Raw genomic sequence first — 26,335 nt, 5'->3', positions numbered from 1 at the left:
CTCTTTTTATGCATTTCACTTTTTTAAAAAAAAAAAAAAATCTTCCCTCTCTTCCTTAGATCATTTCTACCACACCTAACTTTCTGGTTTGTAAAACAACCTGCCATTAGCATTTTTTGTTTGGGTTTCATCTCTAGGGGAAGAGGGAGTGGAATTACTTTTGTGGCATCTTTGTAGGCTCCTCCCACCCTCCTCTTCCACCTCCAGAAAGAATTCTGTAGCCACTTCCAGTCTTATTAGGGACATTTACCTTCTAAGTGGAGCAGGTTTGGACTAATGCATTGTTTGTTTGTTGTTTATATGTCTTTACACTTTGAATCTCCTCACGCCCAAATCTCCTCACGCCCACTCATCTTCTCACCTCCTACACATGGATGTTTTGCTAACTAAGTCCATCAACACAGGGCTTTTGTTACATTCTTTTCTTTTTCTTGTTCTTTCTTTTCTTTTTTTTTTTTAGCCACCAGTGCCAGGTCACATACTTTTTAATCACAAATTTTCCATGGGAAAAAATAACCAAACAATGCCATAGCTTCTTAATTCTTACTATCCAAAAAGAAGATTACAATGAATGAATGCCTGCTTTGTTTATCACAAAGAGTAGTGATAAAGTCTCATTATAGAAGAACTGAGGAGATGCAGCTCTTTGGTTTAGAAATTGTCCTGGAAGTGGTATGTTAGAGCAAAATTTTGGAAGTTTATAAATTTCATATGATGTTCTCAGGAAGAATCACTGAGTATTCAAATGAGTTAAAATATTGGATGATAATAATTTCATATGGCAACATGGAGAATACCTCTGTAGCCTGTTGTTTCATGTTGTTTATTATACACAAAAAGCAAACATTGAAGCTTTTTATTTGACCACCTCATTTTACTGCATGTGCACAACGCAAAACAAAGCTATACTTTCCCAGGAAAGATAACATGTGTGCCATTCACTGGTTCTTTGCTTCTTTAAAATATTCTGGTTTATTTTCTTTGTATGTGTTATGTGTTAGGCTCTTTAATGTGGAAAGGAAATGTGCCCCTTGGATGTTACTATGATGGGCACTGTGTAGAAGCTTGGCTTAGTTGTTGATGTACATTTTGCTGTACTTTGTGCTCTTTCTAATATTAAAAGATTTTCATGTTCTCTTAAAACAGTATCATTTGGATAACCTTAGCCCAGTTCTGACGTGTGTTTCTCTTAAATGACATCTGATGTGGTGTCTCACTATACTTCTCTGTGGTTTCCTGTTTTTTTTTGTTTTTTTTTTTTCATAAAAGCTTTATGAGACATTAAGTCTTCTAGTTTTCTTTTTTAATGGTACTTTAGACCTAAGCTTTCTTGTAAATTCAACTTAGTGTTGTAAGCTTGTCTTATCATTTGTTCATGTTTCATATCATTTGCTCATTCCACTGAATGAGTTCTCACCGAATTCTTTGGAATTCCTTCAAACTTACCGGGTATATGTCAACTAAAATACACACACACACACACACACACACACACACACACACACACACACACACTAGTTGGTGTGTGTGTGTGTGTGTGTGTGTGTGTGTACGCACTTTGTTAAACTTGTAGCATCACACATCTTATCCCAAAGGTTTTTTTTTTTTTTTTTTTTTTTTTGTCAGTTGTGGAGCTTGAATATTTACTCCATTTCTGTTTAGTATTTGTGTTCCAAGAGACAATGGTAGAGAAAAATAGAAGATACAAGTCTTGTGCTTTCCTACTTTGAAGACTGGAGATCATATTTTCTAAATATGAGAAATAGATTTGGCAATCTAAAAGGAGGAATATGACTAAAAAAATGCATAATTGGTGTCACTGCTTTTCATGTCAGGCAAAAGGTGAAGGTTGGACATTGGGAAAAAGTGTCTTTTATGACACTTGATTCAGTTACCTATTTTGTTTTTCTTCTGCACAGAACCATCGTCCCATGGAAAGTATTCAGACAGTGCCTTCATGAGGTCCATCAAATTAGCTCTGGCCTGGAAGCAATGGCCCTAAAGTCAACGATTGACTTAACTTGCAATGATTATATTTCAGTTTTTGAATTTGATATTTTTACCAGGCTATTTCAGGTAAGATTTATACTTAATCTATCTGTCTCTTTCTTTTCTTACTCTGTGTGTACATGCATGTCTGTGTATATCTCAAACATACATTCACAAACTCATTGAAATGATTTGTATTCTTGGCAGTAATGATAATCATGGGATTGTTTGATTATTCCTCTATGTTTACAGGAAGTGGTTGGCAGAAGTCTAGAGTATCTGGTCCGGTGAGTGTGATGGTTGCTTGTTGGATCTGGGGGAAATTATGGAAAGAACTTGTAGATTAAACCCTCTTTTTACTTTTACACCGTCTTCAATTGATAGATCACAGCATTCACAGATGGGTGTTTGCCAGAGTTGTTGACATCTTTTTGCCTATGGTATTCATTAGTTCACACACTTAAGGTAGAATAGCCAACCTCAGATAGAAATTTTCTATTTCATCAGTTTGAAAAATTGTTGTTTAATTAATCATGTCCACGTGTAATTATCTGTCTTTTACTATTCATTGGATTAATTTGTAGACTTATAGACATTCTAGTTATCAAATGAGAGAAACCATGCAGCCTGTGTTTCTTTGGTTCTGGCTTATATCACTTAATATAATTTTTCCAAGTCTTACCATTTCCTTATGAATGGGACAGTGTCATTCCATTGCGTCTATATAACACATTTTCTTGATCCATTCATCCATTGAGTGGCATCTTGGCTGATTCCACAGCACGGCACTCTAAGCATCTGCACACTGCAAACAAAGGAGGATATTCTTAGGAGAGGATCACAATGGCTTAGTAGCTATATGCATTTTTTAATTGTACTGCTTGAAGTTATGTTTTTTCTCCTTTGCTTTATTCCCTGTTGTTACTGTTTTGAGTTCTGTATCCTTTGTTTTGTACATAAGTCTATCTGATTTGGGAGAAGTAAGGGGAATCACAGACAGTGGGACAAAGTGTGCACCAATTCAACAGTGATATCAAGACACTATGTTGGTCAGGGTGAGGAAAGTAGAAGAAAATGAGGTAGTGGGGGAATACTGTTCAAAAAGAAATCTACTCATTACTTTATATATGGAACTGTAACCCCTCTGAGCATCACCTTTACAATAAAATTTAAATTAAAAAATCAAACCAAAAAATAAAAAAGTGTTCTACGCAAACATTTTTCTGTCAGCAAATATTCTTCATCCATATGAATTTCAGTTCCTATGTAATATTCAGTCAAAACTGTATGTCAGTATTAACTTATTTAGATTTTCTTCTTTATTATTTAGTATTTCTTCTTTCATCTAAGATTTACTCTTCATTTTTTGATTATTGTTATTGTAAAGATGATGTTCAAAGGGGTTACATTTATATAAATAAGGTAAAGAGTAGATTTCTTTTTCTGACAATGTCACTCTTTCCCTCCCTCCTGTTTTTGGTTTTTAGCACTGTCCATAATTATGTTTAAATAACTATTTAGGAGCTAATAGCTTGGTGCTGCATTTTGTTCTTTTGTATGTGTAGGAATAAGTATATCTTATTGAATAGACTTGAAAATTGTATTTAGAGGGGTTTTTTTGCCACTAAAATTAGTACATTGCTTGTGGGTCACAGTTTAAGAATCCCTGTTACATCTGTTATAATTCCAATATTATATAATATGTAAGGTAAATGGATTAGGAACCAGTTTTACTTTATGATTTATTTTGACTGCAGTATGTTTTCAAAGATGCTAGGGTGTAACATTAATATTACTTTAATGTTTTATATCTGGTTGATGACTATGAAAGGATTAAATGATTGATGTAAGCAAACAACACTGCCTAGGTTTAATTTAATTTTATTAAAGACCTTGTTAATAGAAGACAGATTAACTTCTGCTAACAATATGAAGAGGGCTAGATTTTATTTCATTAGCATTTCAAAATAATTCTAGCTTATATATTTGATAAGAAATTAGAGAAAATATTACAAAAAGCATGCTTTCATTGCTTGAAATGTGTTGCAGTTTCATGATTATTTCCTTGATGTATACAAGCTGTCAGTTTACATTTTATAAGATGAAGTCATGAAAAATATTGTACTACCCAATATTGATAATTTTTATAATGTTAAATCTTCCTTCTAAAACATTTCTGAGTGGGGTGCTGGTGGCTCATGCCTTTAATCCTAGCTACTCAGGAGGCTGAGATCTGAGAATCGCAGTTTAAAGCCAGCCCAGGCAGGAAAGTCTGTTAAACTTATTTTTTTAATTTTTTTTTTTTATTGTGAGAATACCGTATAGAGGAGTTACAATTACATGGGCAAGATAACGAGTACATTTCTTATCAAGCATTGTTGCCTCCTCTTTGTTTCCCCTTCCCATCCCTTCCCATACTCCCCTCCTCCCCCCAACCACCAAAATTGTAAAGTTCGTTTTCGACATAAGGACTTGTACATCTCATTGTTGCAATGGGTCCACCTGTATCTCTAGTTAAACGATTTATTTTTACCCTTCCCCTCCACAAATTTTTTATACTAGCATCAAATACAGTGAAAGCGGGGGTTATACCGTGGGGGAGGGACATACAAAGCAACATAGAAATCATCTTATAAATATGTTAGAAACAATTGCATGAAAGGAAAACAAAAAAAAATTTTTTGAATACTTATCTTGGGGTTCATTCCCCTAACATCAACTTATTTGAGCTTTTCTGCTTGACTCAGACATATACTAGTTATTGCAAATAAGGGCAAACCATGGGACCTATGTTTCTTTGGGCCTGGCTTACTTCACTTAATTTAATTTTTTCCAAGTCTTTCCATTTCCTGAGAATGTCATTCTTTCTGATGGAGGCAAAGAATTCCATTGTGTATATATACCACATTTTCTTGATCCATTCATCTACTGAAGGATATCTGGGTTGGTTCCATATCTTAGCTGTGGTAAATAAACTCTGATCTGCAATAAACCACTCAGAAAACTGAAAGTGGCTCTTTGGTTCAAGTGGTAGAGTGCTAGACTTGAGCTGAAGAGCTGAGGGCCAGTGCCCAGGCCCAGTGTTCAAGCCCCAGGACCGAAAAAAAAAATTCTGATAAACATTGCATTCATTTAATGTGGTACATAACATTCTAAATAATAAATGTTTTTGCTTCTTTACCTTGTAAGGTAGAAGAAGAAGAAGTAATTTTATATCTGAAACCTAATTGCTCATTTTAAGAAGATTGGATGGCTTTTTAGTATGGATCCTAAATGCTAGAATGCCTCAGAGTTATTATTAAATATATTATAGCAACTTAATTTTGGTTAGGTACTATCCCAAACTGCTGCTTAGTATAAGTCGTTTCACTTTAATATAGCCAAGTAACATCACTACACTTAAGGTATGTATACCTTATAATATGCACACTGGGATGTGACAGGAAATATGATCTTTATAAGTAGAGCTGCTGGGAAGACATTTTGATAATAAAACCAAAATCTCACCTGGTCAAAAGATGTCTAGTTTGTTAGAATGTACAGAAGTTGCTAAACCAAACCAAACCAAACCAAACCAAACAAAAACTATGGTTAGTTCCTTCTACATCAGAGATTCTTCATTTGTTTTGGTTTCTAGGCTTATTTTGAAGGTAAATTGGTCATTATCACACACATGCTTTAATATATGATGAAATGGATTCTATAGTTTAATTTTCATCAATGTTTTATTTTCATGAATGTAATATTGAATGTTCATTTCCCTAATTTATATACACATATATGCCTTATGTTTATGTAGACTACATTAAAATTGTAAGTTATGTTAAATACTGTAAATACATAGACATTTTACTGTATTGTGAAATTACTGGTGGTATTTAATTTTTCCAGTTTTTACTTTTCAAAATTATTAGTAGGATGATATTTTCACATTGTCACCTAAAAGTGAGTAAGGGACAATAAGGACTTGTAGTTTGAAAGAGTCATCAGGAGCTAAGAGATGAAGTTAGACTTTCATAACCAATGAAAAAAGAAAGCTTTCTTTCTCCTGGTTCCATGTCCTCATATTGGTAGAATTTAAGCAAATGCTGGAGAATCTTTGAGTGTATTTTGCTATAGTCATGTGGCAAACTTCGCCATTTACCTTTCTCTTCTCTAGATAATTGAGAGACATTGTGATAGACAGGTGCTAAGAAGAGATTTTGCTTTCCTTTTCTCTGTCTGGAACTGTTGCTTCCATTCTTCCATCTAAACCATATTACAGAAAAATAGGTCATTGAGAAATAGGCAATAAACTTGAGGGTTTGGAGGAGAGGAAGCAATATTTTAGATGATATTGTAGTAACAGGTAATATAGAGTATTAATAAAATAGAGAAATGAAAAACTCATTTTGTTCTGATTAATTTATATCATTGTTTAAAAAGCCATCAGTTTGTGTTATGCTTACAATGTCTTTTAATCTAAAACAGTGTATCAGAAAAATAAATCTTATTTTCTGAAGCACTTTATTTTGTCTCCATTAAGCCACAAGTTTCCAGGATACTTTTGAAAGACAAAACAGAAAATACTTACCAAATATTCCTGACTATTTTGAGTGGGTTGCATTTACAAGAAAAACAGCATACAGATTTAATTCTGTTACAGAAATATTTTTGCAATTAATCATTGACCCTGTGAATTATGTACTAAGGATTGGTTGCTAAATACTGGAACTGTTGGCTCAAAGCTCCAATTTCATTTTTAGTTTTCATTTGTATTTGATTGGTGCATTGGCTGTATATAAAATTTAGAATTTTTAGAACAAATGTTTCCTCAATATGTGTGGGCTTTAATGGAATTGACCTCAATATCTCATATTTTGTATTCTTGTCCTTTGAAGACAGAGTAGCAATAAAAAAAAGAAAAGAAAACAATGTCTAGGATAGCAGTTCTGTTACTTTTCAGTATGTATTGATATTTCCCCAAGTATCATTTTATTCTAGATTTTTTTAGTGACACCTTAAGGTAAAATTTAAAAATGTACTTACCCCGCCCCCCTCCAGGTACAAAGAACATTTCATGTTAGTATTCTCCAGAGTTCCATTTTAACCCAATTAGATATTTTAGTGTGATGGTGAAATACCCTAAAGGTTTTCCTTGTTATCTGTCTCTTATATATTTAAAGCTAAAAAATCATTCTTTCCTTTGTTTTTCTCATCTCAAGGGACATAATTCTTGAAGAATTCTTCCTTGCAGATCTGAGACTTGCTTTACAATAATGAATAACAAGTCTCAAAGCAAACAAAAGCAGGAACTCTTTATCAATAATCATGTTTAGGACAACCTTTACTTAAACAGCTTTAGCCTGGCAACCATGCTACATCTTTTCTTTTTTCTTTTGTAGAAATTATCTGAGTTCAATATCTGGCACAACAAGATGTAGTGCTGCCAATTTTTTGGAATGAATGTAGCTTCAGCCTTAAAAATGTCCTAGGAATGATTCACCACACCTCAAGAGAAGTGGTCTCTCATTGACTCTTTTTCCTCTTGTTATGACACTGAGAGTCCACCTGATCCAATTAAAGAGAGATTGATACATTGATGCAAAAAATTGAGTGAAGCCACATAAATTTATGTTCACTTTTAACAGTGTACAGAAGAATTTCTCTAATTATATGAAATGTGGTTTGGCATGAAATTAGTAGTTGATATTCTCTAGGTAATCAATTTCAATTTCTTTATATTTTTAGCCTTGGGGTTCTATTTTGCGAAATTGGAATTTCTTAGCTGTAACACATCCAGGTTACATGGCATTTCTCACATATGATGAAGTTAAGGCACGGCTACAAAAGTACAGCACCAAACCTGGAAGGTAAGAGGTTTGAGCACTGGTATTTCATTGCTAAGTACACTGGTAATACTGATCAAAGCTGGACTGGAATGGGTGGGGAGGAAAGCCTTATAAACCAAAGGGGTGCTGGGTAATTCAACCAATATGTTGTACTTGTTCTGAAACAACTTTTCATTGAGAAAAAAAGGCTGAATTACTATGTAAATTCATGAATTTAAGGATTCATTAATTCTCCTAGTTTTGCTTTTCATATTGGAGGTGTGGGGTATTGAATTCTGATTATGATTCTTTCTGTACAAACTTCTATGCGTATGTTTAGAACTTGAGTTCTATGCTTAAAGATGAAATAAACAAGTAAGTTTTATGTTCACTAGATAATTTTTGAGGACAAAGCAGTTAGGATTTATGATAAACAAATGTGAGTATGCATAAATACAGATAAACATACATATATGTATTTAGTAATTTCATAAGCATGTGTAAGTCCATAGTTAAAATGTAAATCAATTTCATGTCCTTGGAGACATCTTTAGTACCTTCTGTCCCTTTATACCCTCAGAATTTTTTTTTTTCAGAGATAAAATTGAGGGAGACCAATAGGTTGAGTACTATCCATTCAGTCTTGGCTTGGGCCTAGAATTCATAGCTCATTAACTGGAAATTCAAGACCAGAAAATTGATCTCTTCCATGGCTCAGTGGGTTTCTCCCACATTCCATCTAACGTATGTTATGTACCTTGTAAGCCTTTACACAGCAACATCTCTGCTACAGTGGGCAGTGCAGTAGTGAAATTGTAACGACATAGCGACCCATCCTTGCAGACTTCAGATGTTTCAGTGTCTACTGCATACTGATTTTTCAAATGGAAATAAGTTTATTTTAAGAATGGAAGTGGTTATTTTATTTGTTAAATCTTCTTTCTTTTAGGACCATTTTTATTTGATTTGTAATGAATGTGATATTTGACCTTTAACAGTCTTCTTAGATGTAAGCCAGGAGTTTCCATTCTTCTCTAACAAAGTGAAAAATCTCCATTAAAAAAATAAAGAATTAGTGTAGTATACATAAAAGAGCTAGGGAGTACAGAAAACAATTTGAATCTTTAGTCTAAATTAAGTCCAATGGTTGTTTTTGTGACCTTCAAAGAAGATATGATGCTTCTACTTTGACAGGGACTGGGAAAAGTCCTTTTGTTTCATTCAAGGTTCTCTCCTTACCGGATTTTTGCATAGCAAGAACTGAAATGGATAGTCTGTACTAAATTATAATATGTAAAAGTAGACATCGGTGCTTTCAGATGTTTAGAAAAATTTCTTGAACAATTCAAATGGTTTTGATAAATATTGGCTTTACAGAACGACTGTTTAACTGGTCCTTTCTCTTGGAAAGTGTTTCATTTTTTTTTTTTTTTTTGGCTTCACAGTAAATGAAACTGTTGGTTCTTTTCCAAGAACGTATGAATTCCCTAAGTTTTGTTTCATTTGGGATCCAGCAAACAGAACCTTAGCAATGTGGTGAAACTGCTTTGAGGCTAGGAGTGTAACTCAAGGACAGAACACTTGACCGACATGTGCGAGACCCCAAGTTTGGTTTCCCAGTGCCAAGGAAAAAAACATGTATATGCATATATAGCCACAAATTATACATACATATTCTCAAATTTTTATACATATATAATAATGTGTATAAATGCATATATAACATAGTTGTATATGTATATAATTTTGTGAATCTAAGAAAACACTTTGAAATTTTTAATATTAAAGATGTTTTTGAATCCTAAACCATCCTATCAATATGAAGAAATTTATGATTTTTCTAAGCATTGCATTTTGGGAAGCAAGGTCTTAAAAATAAAGCATAAGTACACTTGATTTGGGAGGGAGAAGAAAAAGGTTAGCAGAAACTGATGAAAAAATGTGTGAATGAAATTGAAAATGCATACAAACAAATCCATATTACCACTCTCATAAAATAATAATGGTTATTTGCATGAATTACTTGAATTTCTCTATAATAGCCAGTTTTAGAAACACCATCCTAAAACAGTGCTTAGAAAAATGGAAAAGGATATTGATTATAACCTGAGTAATTTTACAAGAATGATTTTATATCTTATTTACTAAAATATAACATTTATTAGATTCTTAGCATATAAAAATGTGAAAATTCTTTCAAAATATTAACTGTATTTGTACTTTTTCATTTTAGTATTACACTATACTCATTTCATGAAAATTAACCATTCACAGAGATCTTTATGAACTCTACATTTTACTATTGATTTGAATGTATCCATATACATTTCTTAGTGTAACATGTTACTAACAACCTTTAAATTATAATTTATAGTGACTTCTTTTCAATTTTCGTAACATTGTAGCTGCCTTGCTAGGTAGAAATATTGTATCTTAATCTGATGAAATATAGCAAATAATTGACAAGTTAATAACATGTTTTCAGGATCTCTTTGGGGAATCTTTTTAAACATCTTTCCAAAGGCCATTTTTGACAGTTTTTTTTTTAAACCAATATGGAGTTCTTCATAGAAAAAAATCACAAATTCTTCTTTTCTTAAAACACTCATTTTTATGTGTGAAATTATATTGCACTGTTAAATATACAAAACTATTAAACCGATAACATTCTGTCATTGAAGTCCACCCACAGCCCTCAAAGCATAGTTTGATGAGGTAGCTAATGTTTTATTAGTTTAAACTCAAAATGGAGAACAGCTTAAGGAACTCATGTCCTTGAAATATGCTCAATTCTATCTTGTAAAGTTTTTTGTATGGCACTTGGTTCATCAATGACTAAATCAATTTGAAATACATTTCTTTATTCAATGTTTGCTTTTTTCTTAAACTCATCTAGCAGCTTAAATATAACCAAAGTTTACTCATTTTGACCTGCATTAAATAGCAGAGATTGTCCAAGCTGAAGCAACAAAATGAATAAGTAGATGATGATGATGATGATGATGATGATGGTGATGGTGATGATTTGAAGCCAAGTCAATGTCTCTTTCCATTGGAAATTAATTGTTTCAGAATTTGTAATTGACTTGATACATGTTTTGAACTGTTTTGGCTTTTTATTGAAAGATATTTCAAATTTAGGTGGCAACTATGAACTTTTATCCAGTTTACGCTTTTCATTAGTATCATTCAACTCTTCTGAAATACATTTATAGGATGAAATGCTCAAATGCTTGAGAGAAAATGTGTTATTTTAAAACAAATTATTATATTAATAAAAAGTTTAAAAAACATTTAAATTAAGAAGTAATAATGTTGAGTTGCACAGTAAAAATTGCCTCTGTCTAAGGTGGGCAAATTAAAATTTTACTTTCTTAGACCATTTTTGTTTTCCTCAAATAGTTTATGTTGTAGCCATTTCGTAACATAGCATTTTCATACTCAACATCTGTAACCGTGAGGGTAACCAATCACTTGATTGTTTACAAGCCAATTGCTTTTCTCCTATAACTGTGTATACATGCAATTGAAAAGAAATTTTTGGATGGATAAGCAGTGAACTATTATAGTGTTAAAAATATGGTAAACGATAGTAGATTGTGTCAGGAGTTCTGATGCTGTTATTATTTTGGCTTAAAAAGAAAACAGCTTAACACATGTTCAGTTCAACATCCTTTCTCTCACGTTTCACAGCTACATTTTCCGGCTAAGTTGCACTCGCCTGGGACAGTGGGCGATTGGCTATGTGACAGGGGATGGCAATATCTTACAGACCATACCTCACAACAAGCCCTTATTTCAAGCCCTGATTGATGGGAGCAGGGAAGGCTTGTGAGTATGGGAAATGGGTGCCAGAGGGCTTATGGACACAAGTTTGAAAATACAGACTTTCTAGCAACGGAGACAATGGGTAGTGATAATGACATTCTGATGGCTGATTTTTAACTCTCAAAACTAGGGTCTCCAGGCTTCTTTGGTCTTGCTGTTGCCTCATTCTTAGCGTTCATCTCTCCTGTCCTTTTATGATAACCTAATTAATTGACCTTTATGTTAGAACAAATTTACTCCAAAATCGAATTACATCATGAATTTATACCTTTCAAGAGGAAAGTTGATATTTAAAACTTTAAAAATAGGATTATGGGGGCTGGGAAGGTAGCTCACTGGTAGAGTGCTTGCCTTGCATGCATGAGGCCCTAGGTTCAATTCCTCAGCACCACATAAACAGAAAAGGCCAGAAGTGGCGCTGTGGCTCAAGGGGTAGAGTCCTAGCCTTGCGCTGAAGAGCTGAGCGACAGCGCCCAGCCCCAGAGTTCAGTTCAGGCCTCATGACCACCAACAATAACAAAAACAGTTTTATGAAGCAAATTCTTTAAAATAATCGACTTCTCTTTCCTCAGGGAAAGTTAACTTTTTTAAGAGCTACTTTTTATTGTCTGTGTTAGTATTAGATGTGTCCCTCCTTCATATCCTTCTCTCCCTACACTCACTCCTTTCCCTTTCTCTTTTGCTCAAACAAATTTAAAAAAATTATGAAACCATATTCAGAAGCATAAGTTACTAGCTGAGTTCAGTTTATCATATACTGTTGGTTAAAATTTTAAATTCACACATTTACCTCCCATTTTTTAAAGATAAACATGTTGAAAGAAATGTAGAGATAATCTGTTTGGCCCCTCACAGTAAATATATGCAGATATTCTTAGTAATTTTAATCATATGCCATTCTTTGTATCCTTTCCTAGTATTGAGTGCCAATTTTTCTTCAGATTTCTGTTCTCTCTGATAATTGAACTTTCTGTTTGTAATTTTATTGAAATCAATGAAATATAGAATTTGAAATTATTTGATTTGTAGAAATATGTAAATGAATATATATATATATATATATATATATATATATATATATATATATATATATGAGGGTATCTCCGTGTGTATATATTATGGGAGTGGAAGCTTTGTCTGAAGAAAGAGATTGGGGAACTAGAACAAAGTATAGTTAGAAATGGACTATAATAATTTGAATAGAGAAGTCTAGTAGAATATTATAATTTGAAATAGAAGTATATTGGTATGTAAGGGGAGAGGAAAATGGGGAGAACAATGTAAGGGGTGACATTGACCAAGTAGCATTATACTCATAACCTGACTCATAGAATTGGAAACTCTTTGTACAACTACTTAATAACAACAATACTACTAATTAAAACATGAGTTATATTGCAACGGTTTTGGAATAGAAACCAATTAACCAGTATGTTAAAAATGTTAACATTTGTAAGGACTATATAGTAAAGTATCTATAATGAAAGTACCTAATTAGTGGTTTGAGTCCATATTATGTATTTCTTATGTGATAACATGGAAAGTAGATATTAATATATTACATGCAAAAATGTTGGTTTAAATGCAGAAGAAATCTGTAAATAAGCTTAAATGCTGTTAAAACTTGTATGTTTATAGTAATCAAGTATATATTTAAATTCAGTTATCTTTACCCTGATGGACGAAGTTATAATCCTGATTTAACTGGATTGTGTGAACCCACGCCCCATGATCATATAAAAGTTACACAGGTAAGGTTACTTTCTGGAAACAATATAATTGTTAATATCAACTTTGAAATCAGTCAGAATCTGTGATTATTTATATATAAAATGATTTACAAATATTTCCTACAAACCATAACTACTTCCAAGACTCAAAGAAATTACATTATATATTTGTAAAAAAAAAAATCTCCTGTTAATGTTCTTGCTTATAGGATTAGATTTGATATATAAGTAACTAAATCGATATTGGATAGATATATGTGAATTGAAAGTCTTACAAAGAAAACTAAAATATTACAATAACTGGATAAAACTATGTTTAGGTATATTCTGTAAGAAATATTTCAGTGATATTCAGTAAGTTGTATAATTACAGTAATATTCACTAAGACAAGACATATGTCTTTTCTGTTTTTGAGCACTGAATATTTTACTGCACCAAATGTTCTAATCTTAAAAACATAGTAAATTCAATGAGTTTAATATGCCATTTTAAAGTTGCTGATATGATTAGTTTTCTTGACAGTGTTAAGGAGAGAGCCTACATTTTAGAATCAAGAGACTGAATGAGATTTTGAGGGAAATACTTAAACTCACTGTGACTTGTATATTTTTCTTTAAAAAAATGTATCCTTTGGAGATTATGTGAAATGCTAATTGTGACAAGCAAGCCAGAAGAGCAAATGTTGTCTGTGTCACAGTCTAAGTTTTCTAAAGGTAGCTAAGAAACAAAATTTAGTTTTCAGACAGAATTTTTTTTGACAGTGAACTTAGATTGAGTATATGGCATTTATACAGAAAGGCATAAGTAATTTCTAGTGCCATTTAAATGAATCAACTGTTGAAGCAAGTTCTTCCTTATAAGAATTGTATGAAATATTAAATGATTGTATTTAAAAATCTCATAAAACTGCCAGGCACCTATGGTTCATGACTGTAATCCTAGCTACTAGGAGACTGAGATCTGAGGATCACGGTTTAAAGCCAGCCCAGGCAGGAAAGTCTGTGAGACTCTTAACTCCACTTAACCACCAAAAATCCAGAAGTGGCGCTGTAGCTTAAGTGGTAGAGAGCTTGCCTTGAGTTGAAGAGCTGAAGGACAGTGCCCAGGCCCAGAGTTGTAGGCCCACGGACCGATTTGTTGGTAAAAGCGCAGATGTTTCAAAAATGGATTTTACAGACTGGATTGTGATTATCCATTATAACATGTCTTAAATTGTAGTGTAATGCCAATGGGATCATGTGTGACATGTAATATTAACTTCATGAGAGAAATACATTAACGTTGGCCAACTCCCTCCTCTATATTCCAGGAACAATATGAACTGTATTGTGAAATGGGCTCTACCTTTCAGCTCTGTAAGATCTGTGCAGAGAATGATAAAGATGTCAAGATCGAGCCCTGTGGGCATTTGATGTGCACTTCTTGTCTAACAGCATGGCAGGTACAACTTGGGTCTCACCAGCAGCATGTCTGGCTTATGTCCCTTTTCAGACTTCCTTTTTTTAGTTTTCTTCATCTTAATGATTAAGGGCATAATACAGATAAGCATTTTATTTGAAATGTTTATATAAAGCTTATGTTTGATCTTACATAATTTGAAATTTTGTTTCTTTATCATTAATTTTATGTTAGCTCTAAGTACTTCTATTTGAGCAGTACAATTAATTTCAAGATAACACAAATACTACTACCTACCCATGTGTATACAGATATCACCACCTACTCATATGCATATAGAATAATGCAGGAGTCAGGCAGATTCTGAAACAAATTAAAATAAACAAAATTAAATTCTGAGACAAATGTTACACTGTCGTTTTTAACCAAGTCTCCTTCCTTATTCAGAAATGAGTCCCTTGTTTCTCGTATGTCTTTGTAGGGCTAAAATAGATTAAAATAGAGGCTAAAAATCAGAGGAAAATATCTAGCAAATAGTTTACCCCATGTCAGATATTAAAATTTCCAGTTTATAGGGGCTGAATGCAAGACAAACTACCTTCCTATGTATAGGAAGATATTTTACAATAAGATGTAAAATAACTGATTTGCCCAAAGATTTATTAATATTTCCTTATCTGTAAAGATAAAGTTGGAGAAGGTCAGAATTCTTGTTTTGGCTGTTTAGAAGATAAACAGAATATGTTCATCAAGCCATTTTGCCACTACTGTTTACAGTCATATTGAACCTAGTTATATGTTGATGTTTAGAGAGCAAATAATTATTAAGCCTTTAATATATGAAATGTACTTATAAATATATACATATGTAAATGTATATACACATCTCTGTGTGTGTGTGTGTGTGTGTGTGTGTGTGTGTGTGTGTGTATACACACACATACACATTCATCCGTCCCTTATTCCTAAACCTGCCAATGCTTGATCTTCATTCTCCAATATGAACATTTTCTTATATGAGCAAGGAGTTTCAGAGAAAGAGGCAAAGAGTCTCAGAGAGGCATAACTAATTGTTGAGATCATTGCTAGGTAATAAATATAATACTTGGTTGGTAATTATAAATAAAATAATTACAAATATAATTACAATTACATTTACATCTGCATTTAAAAGGCTGAGCTGTAAGTGGTTCAGTTAAACGCTTCCACATGCATCCACATTCCCCCTTCAATATGCTTTGGGGTTACATTTTCCTTAGATTTTCTTGATGTGCTGGCCCATATTTTTCGTTTTTCCTTCATTGTGTTGACAAATTTTGCATAGTATGGCAAGGTTGATGTTTGCACAAAGGGACTCTTCTTCATGGCATCAATAAAAAGCATTTCAGCATGTAGCAGCTGGTAATAAGTGTAAACTTAGTAACACCTTTTACAAACGACTTGTAGCGAATGTGTATGTACTACTCTGCAAGTATACTTGAAATATACATTAGTGGGTATTGCAGAGTTAATGTGGATTCAGTGGTTGTAACTACTTGGGACTGTTTAGTTGAAACCCTTTCAATATTTCATTAAGAACTGGATTGATAGAGAGGCCAACTTGTATTCATTATCCTGTGGATTGACACAGGCATTTGCTGTGGTCACAGGTACAAGGAAACAAAAAGTTTCTCATGTCTTTTTAAAGAAAAGCAGAATTTTAGGGTAGAACAAGCTTCTCTTGCTGCTCTCTGTATCTGTACAGGTTTTGTACCTTTTAGCTGATTTTCACAGAGGTCTGGTCCTGGAGCGAATGCATCCGTGTTCCCTGTTGTTGGAATTCACATCTTTTTGCCTGATACTGTACTTGAGTCACAGGGATTAAGTGTCAGAAGGTTTGGTTAGTTTGGAAGAAACTTTGTTTTAGTAAAAGATATTGTTTGAAGAATTACATAAAACAGTTGTTTATCCTGTAGCTCAGGGTAAGTTACAGAGTATGGCTGAAAATGAAACAACGAAAATTGTCTTGGTTTATTCTTTATAATTCTTGAAGGTCAGTCACTCAGTCTGTCTGTCTCTCTCTCTCTCTCTCTTCCATTCTCCATTTATTTTATTATCTTTTTAGACAATTTATACAAAGTCTTTTGTGCAGAAGGCATGGGGCTGATTCATATTTGTTATTAATGTTATTAGTTAGCCATCTACACGTTCTACAAATGGTACGATCCTTCTTATTGGTTGCTTATTGGTTACTTGATGCATTTCATGAGGTTTTCATATGATCGGCTTTCCTTAGATTTTATTCTGGCCAATCATACTTCTAAGTTGTTAACATTTGCTCTTTACTTGTAGAAGTTGAGGAAGTACATAATTGTCAAGCACTGGAGGCTGTGTCAAGCACTCACAGCGATCCTTCATTCAAGTTTCCTTTTCCCTAAATATTACTTAGGACAAGTCTTGGTAATCCTACTTGTCTTTCTGAGTCCCTCTATATAAATCCGGATCTTACTGGTCAAGGAAGCTTCAATGCTGACCTTTCCCACTTTTGGCTAACCTGATATTTTTACATTTGCATACAGATTTTGTAGTAATAGCAATGCTGCCTGCCAACCAACAGGTCCTTTTTGACAGTTTTCATGGTAATACATGAACAGCAGTTACTTGATCCTTTTAAAGCATTAGTAAAAATTGCCTCCTTATTAACAAAAATAAAAAGTCTTATGAGAAGTTAACACAGTTAAAAGAGAGATGAAAAGCACTTGGTGTTGTTCAATCTTGTATCTGTAGCCTCTGTGTTGAACTTATTGTACTTACGCAAACTGAAAGGGGTTTATGTGCAATACATTGTCAAACCTCGTATCTAAACTCATCAGTGTAGTTGGACTATGTTCAGACTTTTGGGGTAATGGACTTTGGAACAGGTAGTACTGTATATCTCTCTTCTTTTGGCTTTTTCTGTATTTAAAAATAGCACGAAGTAGGCAATATTATATTGTATACTTTCTAAGGTCAGTGGTTGATTTCGTTATATGGTTGTTTTCCATATAAGAGAAAAATTTTTAATTTTCAGCTAAATTATGCATGGGGAAATTCTCTTGTTTTGCTTAAGTAATTTGGTAGAAGCAGACTTGGATCATCATCCCCAAAGATCTAAATCTATTTATTCATCTCATATTCATTACCTAGCTGTTGTATCCTAGAGTCTGTGTTCATCTCGGTGCAAAGAAGAAAATTCAGACACATTTCTACCCTCAAGAAGTTAAAATTGTATCTGAAAGTTTTATAGAGGAGGAAAATATTAATAATTACTTGCAATGAATACCCTGTTATCCTTCATATTTAATTATGGATGCTAGACATTTTTTTGTTACTTTGCACTTTTTGGTTAGGCTTTCCAATGTGAAAATGATTTCAAAGGCTGCCTGCCTGCCAAGACACTGTGATAAATCAGTCATAATCCAACTGGAAATATTTAACCTTGACAATAAAATATAACATGTTCAACCAGTGTGCATTTTTAGCTAGTCATTCTTCACCAACATCTCCTCCCATTTTATGCCCTACTTAGATTTAATTGAAATTCATTACAGACTTAAATTTCATGTAATTAACAGAAAAACCTAAGAAGGGCAGCAGTGTCAGTTAGTTGTTACAGGCCATAAGTGGTAACTCTTTAATTGCTGTCATAATGGTCCATTAGTTATCCTCACCCTCCCCCCCAAAAAAGGTGTCAGATGCCTTTTATCTCCTTCTGAAACATGTGTTATTTAATAAGTAAGCATGTAGAGTTTGTACAGAATACTCAAGCAAGTCAAATAATCACATTTCTAAGGGCATCCTCTGAAGCAGCCTAACTGTGGTATGGAACTTCTTTCTTTTATCCTTGGTTAATAAAGCTTGAGAAGGGTTCTTTCAGTTCCACATAGTAATGGGGTATTAACAAAATATTTATCTTCATTGCCTTCCCCACAGCTTCCTTACCTAAAATATTCAGTGTCTGCTTTAACCTGAAAATGACCTGAGCTCCTGAATGGCATAAAGTCCAAACTGAGTTCTTCCGAATTTCTATGCAAAACAAAAATTAATTATGGAGCCATGTTTTGAATTACTGCCAGGGATTTTGATTCAATTAAAAATGAAATTGATTTTTTTCCCTCTGATTGTTATACTTTCTTGACATTTCTCCAAAATACTTTAAAGTTCCAAAGTCCTAGTTCTCAAAAAACTCAGCAGAAGAAAATCCATGAACTCTGATTTTAATAATATATATTATTAGATTTATGGATGGCCTCTCTTCAGCAGTACTATTAACAAGAAATACTGAGAAGTTGGCTAAAAGATGTAAGAAGCAAGCTCAAGTCATCACATTTAAGACAAATAAATAATGTTTTTTGGTATCTTTCCTCAAAAGCAACTACCCTTCCACATTCTCCTTTCCTTTCAGAATGCTGGAAGTTGATATTTCTGCTTTGAATCCAAGTTATATTTTTCTCTAAGCACGATAAAAAGGTAGGAGTCCTCTCTCATTTGAGGAGTGATGAGAGAAACGAGTTTTCCAAAACTTTATGAAAAGGAGACAAATCTAAGGAAATGATTGACTCTGAGTCTTATGACTCACACTGATGGACTCCCCACTTCAAAGCATTCTTAGGAAGACAAATGCTATGTTCTTGTTTGTGATACAAAAGACTAAATTTACGTTCTAGGCACATATTTTACCACTCAATCAATATATTATCCCCTCCCCCAACCTTGCTCTTCTTTTATTTGAGATAAAGTCTCACTAACTTTATCTAGACTATCTTCAAATTCTTCTTTCTCTTGCCTTTACCTTGCCAGTACCTGGAATTATAGTCATGTACTAAGTAGCCTGGCTTATTCCATTTAATCATTAGTCATTATAATAGACATAATATTCCTTGAATTCTTCATTATGTCATTATACCTTGCAATTAAGATGCAATGAATGATCTAGTGTCACACAGTGTCAGTCATATTAAGAATGTTGTGTCTTTTTTTTTTTGGTTCACAGTACATGTTTTAATAGATCTACTAAGTCAAAGCCAGAAGTGAGTCTAGACTCACAGGTGTTTTCCTCCCATATCCATTAAGAGATAGCATCAAAATGAAATCTCTTCCTTATGGTGCATTTAGCCTCAGCCTTCAGCTGCTATTTACTCTTTCATTCAACAAGAAGCTATGGAATACCTGTGGGCAATGCTATGCTCTGAAAATGCCTACTATAGACTCACTCTACTCTTAGTCTACCTGTTTATATGATTTTAGGAATATAATTACTGTGCTCGTAAAGTTACTTAAAGTAACTCTAGATTATCAAATAAAATACAGAAAAGTAATAGAGAATTAACTGATGAGGAAAAACATACACGTGCTCATCTACCATAGGAAATTATAAAATGTGCTCCAAGCAAATGAGATGCATGAGGCTGAACATATGCCTTCCAGTCCCCCATGTATACTGTACATGTAAGCATGCACTCTTTGCATCTTGTAATCATGTTTCATGCAAATCTATTGTACTATCTATATTTAATTAAATAGTACTTTTTACTTATGTTAATTTTTATTACCTCCAATCAACTATTGAAAGAACTAGGTGACTACATTGTGATATTTACAATGTATGTAATGTATTTTGGTCAAATTCATGTATTTGATGGTGGTGATGATTAACTCGTATTGGTGGTATTTAATTAGTTTTTCTTACAATACTATTTTGAGAGTAGGAAAACTTGTCTTTTGAAAGTTTATTTCTTCCCACTTTCTGTCACAGCTAATTTACTTTTAGATGACCTAAAGTTACATTTATGTATAGTATTATCAGCTTACACAATTAACGTTTGGAATGTGAGTCTGGATTGCATTATCATGAGTATATTACATAGGTAAGTTTCCAGATGTCCATTAATATTCTCTGATCACTTTGAGGTCCTTTAATTTGGAAATACCTCTTATATGAGGAAGTGAAAGCTACTGAGTCAATTAAAATAGAAGAAGTCTTAATTAGTTCCTCTTAATATTCACAAGATGTAAATATTTTGGAGACCAGAGAAAGGATTTATTCATTGATCTTTCCTCATTAACATCTACTGGTTGGTCTTGAGTGAAATATACATTGACAAAAACATTATTTTAAATATTGAGGCATAATCTTGAAGAGTTATATGTGTATTGTAGACATTCCTCATATGTATTCAATGAACACTATAACAGAAACTTGGGTAGTATAACCAAAGCAGCATTTGAAAATTTGTAGGATTGCTACTTTGCATATGACTATAGTCAGTTTATAAAGAAAGAGTGATGGGTACCAGTAAGAAGACAGACAGTGTGATCTATTTGTAAATTAAAAGAAGTATTCATTATACCTGTTTGTTGACCTGTGTGTAGTGTAAACTCTCAACAACAGCTATAATTTTGCAGAAAATAACTCTTGTGATATTTATAATACCTGCTGGAACACGTCAGAAATTTAAATAACATTAAATTATTGGGGTGGTAATTCGGTTTTAGATGAACCAGTCTTAGTCTTTTTCTTAGATTGTCAAGACACTGTTAGTACCTTTTACCAAGTCTTTCTTCTTTAAAAGTAAAGTCGTTCAATTACTTTTATGAGGAAATAGCTGGAATAAATTAGAAGTCTTCCTTAACCAAACAACATGTAATTAACATTGGAAGTTTCAAGAGAAACCTCTGGTGCCTGATAAGTAGATGATACATTATGGGCATTGCATTAAACAATATTTAGATCTCCTGATTGAAATTGAGTATAATAATTCATAGTTATAATAGTTGTAGGGTTGTCAGGTTCTAAAAAGTGTGTCATATGTCGCTACACATGCAAAATTATTTGTGGATGAATTTATGTAAAATGTAGGATTTGTTTCAAAATAACCTAAAAGTGGAGGGAGTAGTGAGGGCATAAAAGAAACTAGCCCCCCCCCCAAAAAAAAAAGAAACTAGGCATAGTTGATTATTGATAATTGGTGGTATGTAGAGATTCATTAATCATTTCTCTTTAATGTATATGTTTTAAATTTTCTAAAGTAATTTTAAAAGTATTTACATGAACATTTACCAAATATCCACTTGGGACTCAAGAAACTGCTTTCCATTTTCCTTTTAAAAAAAAGAGAGAACATGAGCTTACTCACAGCTTATACATGTTCAAAGAACTAGATTTTTGAAAGTGCCTGAAGTCCCTCATAGAATGTAAATTTGTTAGAAAATTCCATAATGCACCCAATTTAGATCCCTTTTATACACAGTAAGAAGATTTTGCCTAGTTGATAACATATATTAAGTACTTTAAATTTTTTCACATTATTTTAAGTAGTTGTACCAAGGAGCTGCCATTTAACAAAGCAATTTATGAATATAATATGTTATTGGAAGGTAAAATGAAGGTTAAATTTCTTTAAATATTTACCCCATTTTCCTTAAGTACTATTACCATATTGAAATTTACAGTGTAAAGAGGTTACCTAAAATAGAAGAACTTGGTCTTAGCTTGATCATGTAAGAAAATGTGGGCCAAATAATATTTAAGGTGTTATGAATCCATCAGACCTACACATGTGTGGTAGTAACATCAAAGCCGGTCTGCATTCTTCATTGTGCCTTAGTTGAACAACTGTACTTTACCAAATTTTTCTTCGTGTTATATTAAAGCATGGGAATATGAGACTGTTGTCATTGCTGTTCATTAAGTAATCGCAGAGGTATTCATTTTCTTTTTTTGACAATTTACACAGCAATGGAGATATTTAATTTGATTAATCAGAAATATGATTATTCAATCAGAAGAGTACAAAAAATAATAATTTTACCTTTGACTCAAGCATGACCTAAGGCAGGGAGTTCATAAATTTCCCATTAATCCAAGTGGAGGGCCCAGTTCAGAGTCTAGTATGAGATTGTTTCTTCCCTTCCCTTCCCCTTTCTTCCCCTCCAATTCCAACTCTCTTCTCCTCCCCTTCCCTCCTCTCCCCTTCCATTCTCTTTCTGTTTGTCTTCCCCTTCCCTTCCCTTCCCTTCCCTTCCCTTCCTTTTTTCCCTTTCTTTTCCTTTCTGTTCTGTTCTGTTCTGTTCTCGTGTAGGGTTGAAATTTGAACACTCGGCAAACTTTCTAGTAAGGTACTTTATCACTCCAGCCCCAGTTTCAGTTCATTATTTTTTTTTCTCATTTTTGTTTGTTTTTTGTTTTGTTTTTGTTTTTTTGTTTGTTTGAGAATGGCCTCAGATCATGTTCTTTGCACCTAATGCCTCTGGCCATAACTGGAACTAAAGACATACACCACAATGCCTCATTTATTGAGATAGTTTCAGTAATGTTTTATCCTGGGTGGCCTCAAACTGCCATGCTTGCAGTCTCCTTATCCTGATGACTGGTTGAGATTATAGACATGACTTACCACCATGAGATGGTTCTTTCTTAGGATAACATCTCTTTTTGATCCTTACTTGATATAATTTATTCCATCTCACCCTTGAAATGATTTTATGGATTTGAATTTTTTTAACTGTACTATATTTTCAGGCTACCATGCAGAAACAGAACGGTAGTAAATAGCTCTAGGTTTCTGAATGAACTTTCAGGGAAATGAAGAGTTAAGCTCCTTTGATAAATCAAAATATTTTTCATAAGAAACTCCTTGGTAAATTTGAAATTCTTAGTTTATTTGTATTTTTGAACTTCCTATTGTATCTCTCCTATGTCATCAAGCCCTGTCTTCCCCCACTTCTATCCACTCTACAGTGTGTTACAACTTTGTATACATGTTGGATATTGATACTGCTCTATTAGGCATAAACAAGGATCAATCTGTATTTTCTATTTGTTTAGGAGTCTGATGGCCAGGGCTGCCCTTTCTGTCGTTGTGAAATAAAAGGAACGGAGCCCATAATCGTGGACCCCTTTGATCCTCGAGACGAAGGCTCCAGGTGCTGCAGCATCATTGACCCCTTTGGGATGCCAATGCTGGACCTAGATGATGATGATGATAGGGAGGAGTCATTGATGATGAATCGGCTGGCCAATGTTCGAAAGGTAAAACTAGAAATCATGACATTAGATAGGATGGTGAGAAGACATGAAAATGCACTGTTACCAAAAGGAGTATGGCTGAGTGCAAATGGCAGTTTTCTTAAGCTTATTAAATGATAGAAGAACAGTCTATATACTGAATGATGAGAAGGAGCAGAGTGGAATCAAGCCTCTAAGACCGGACAACTCATCTGTAAAGAAAAATTTAACCAAGGATTTTTATCAAATTTAAAAATGGTAAAACTGGGCTGGGAAGGTGGCTCAGTGGTAGAGCGCTTGCCTTGCATGCTCAAGGCCCTGGGTTCGATTCCTCAGCACCACATAAGCAAAAAGAAAAAAGCCGGAAGTGGCGCTGTGGCTCAAGTGGTAGAGCACTAGCCTTGAGCTGAAGAGCTGAGGGACAGCACTCAGGCCCAGAGTTCAGGCCCCACGACCGGACCAAAAAAAAAAAAAAAAAAGGTAAAACTGAGCCTGATGTATTTTTATTAAGGCTAGAATGTGTGTTGGAATTGTTTTCTTACTAGGATATATTAAATCTTTGTTTCTAAGAGATCACAAGAGACTTATCTTTGTAAACTTATCATATTCTGAAGTTTTCTCTTCAAACTAGCTAGTTCAGAGAATAGACCTTATTAGTTGATCAAAAATAGCTATTACTGCCCTTTGATATTTGCATAACCAAGTTCACAGGACTGTGAAAACTGTGAAGTGAACCAGAATGCCAGTTACAAACTGGAAATGTGGCTGTACCTAGACTTCTCTGAGCCAGATGTGATCTAAAATGCCCACAAGCACAAAGACTATAAGAAGACCTAGAGTAAAGTACCAGTTCTGGTATAGAGCAATACTGCAATCTCAGGCAATTTCCTAACTTTTTTATTTCTCAGTTTCCTCTTCTGTAAAAAAAAAAACAAAAACAAAAACAAGAGAAATGTGGATGAATGAATCAGATCAAGAATTTAATAACCAAAGGCAATGTTGGGTCACTTAAACTTAATGTTTTTGTTTTATTCTCAGTATTAATTAAAATTAATGTTGTGTGATAAATGTCCCAGACTACACTGTATCATCTGTGACTAGGAATCATTTCACCTCTTCATGTGTGTGGTAGAGCATATTTGAAGTAGTAGAGACACTACTTTGTCATTTGTCAATTCCTGCTTCACAACCCAGTAATATATACCAGTCACATGTCTACTCTGAGCCCATTTCCTTATCTAAAAGATGCAAAACATAATACTTCCCCCCAGTCATTGGGAGAGTAAGGCAGTAAGCTACCAATGTAGATTTTTACTGATTCATGGCCCTTTTTTTTCTGTGAAATAACAATTATATATATATATATATATATATATGTATATATATATATATATGTATATATATATATATATATATATATATATATATATATATATATATATATAAGCTCTACATTTAATAAACATATAAGCACCCTGGACCTTTTTTTTATATAAACCAACAAAAATGGAACACCTAAACAGTGTACATTTAACTGATTCTATAAGTACTTGCATAATTTCCTATTTAGCCCTTTAAGAAGAGGTTGTAATCTAGTGTAAGACACAGTGCATATTTAAAGAATTTTTTTTTCTTTTCTTTTTTTTTTTGAATGTGTGGGTAATAGGGAGTAAAGTGTTTCAAAATCACAACAGCCCAGTAGTTCAAAGACCTAGGGAGAAATGCTTTCTATCTAGGAAAATATCATCTCAATTTTCTTTACTAAATAGATTTTCTTTCACTATTTGATATAGAGACAGAGGCTAAAGTTTTACGAGCAATTCTTTCAAGAACGTTGTATACTTTATTGCTTGGAGAAAATTTAAAAAGAAATAGACTGTGAGTTTGAGGAAAGTTGTGGTCTTGGCCTCTGCATTGAGTTAGGGAAAGCTTGGGCCTCTCTTAGTAGTAGTGGCTCTTACAGTAGAAAGGAGGCACTAAGAATCCCAGTACCCAGGTGACTGAGGTGAGCGGGCTTGATCCTTCATCTTGGCCTTAGGCCTTCCTTGCTTTCTTCTCCCTGGCAGCTGGTAAACTTCCTCTCAGGAGACTGAGACATTTTCATATTAATCTTCTCCGTTGTTTACCTGATCAAGAGAAGAGGATCTGCTCAGGCTTTTTTGACCCAGCAGTCACACTTCAGTGGCTTGTGTCACTTAATAAAGCTTTTATGAAAGTGTTACACCCTCCTTATGGCAGTTAGAAACTGCAGAAATTTAAAGAACTTGAGGGAATTTGTAAGTGGAGGAGTGATTTTTTTTTTTATAGTCATTATGTCCATTTATTTGCCTCTGGCTGCTTAGATAGATTTTGACTTTTGTAGTATTTTTTTAATAGCTGACATTTAATTTTTAATAGAACCTTAATTTTGTATTGATGTATACATAAATTATTTGAATAATTAGGAATGTAATACTGTGATATTATGTTCCTATTCATTATGTTCATAGGTACTATTTAGAGGACTGTTTTCTCTATTAGCTATTCATTGTTAAGGCATGAATATCTGAGTTAA

General features: G+C 33.5%; 1 protein-coding gene across 4 annotated transcripts in view; it reads left to right on the top strand.

Annotated features, from left to right (window-relative positions):
* Nucleotides 1–26,335, top strand: part of Cblb (Cbl proto-oncogene B) — a 165,322-nt gene that overhangs the window by 94,680 nt on the left and 44,307 nt on the right. For all 4 annotated transcript variants that reach the window (XM_042676809.1, XM_042676811.1, XM_042676808.1 and 1 more), the window contains exons 5-10: nucleotides 1,920–2,076; nucleotides 7,720–7,841; nucleotides 11,493–11,630; nucleotides 13,291–13,378; nucleotides 14,668–14,799; nucleotides 23,602–23,805. In XM_042676809.1, the coding sequence (XP_042532743.1) occupies nucleotides 1,920–2,076; nucleotides 7,720–7,841; nucleotides 11,493–11,630; nucleotides 13,291–13,378; nucleotides 14,668–14,799; nucleotides 23,602–23,805 (841 nt within the window). The remainder of the gene's footprint in view (nucleotides 1–1,919; nucleotides 2,077–7,719; nucleotides 7,842–11,492; nucleotides 11,631–13,290; nucleotides 13,379–14,667; nucleotides 14,800–23,601; nucleotides 23,806–26,335) is intronic.

Source organism: Dipodomys spectabilis, unplaced genomic scaffold (assembly GCF_019054845.1).
Source record: "Dipodomys spectabilis isolate Male_0828 unplaced genomic scaffold, ASM1905484v1 ptg000032l, whole genome shotgun sequence".
NCBI classification, from domain to species: domain Eukaryota; kingdom Metazoa; phylum Chordata; class Mammalia; order Rodentia; family Heteromyidae; genus Dipodomys; species Dipodomys spectabilis.
Note: the sequence above shows the minus strand (reverse complement) of the source record. Positions and strands in the feature narration are given on the sequence as shown.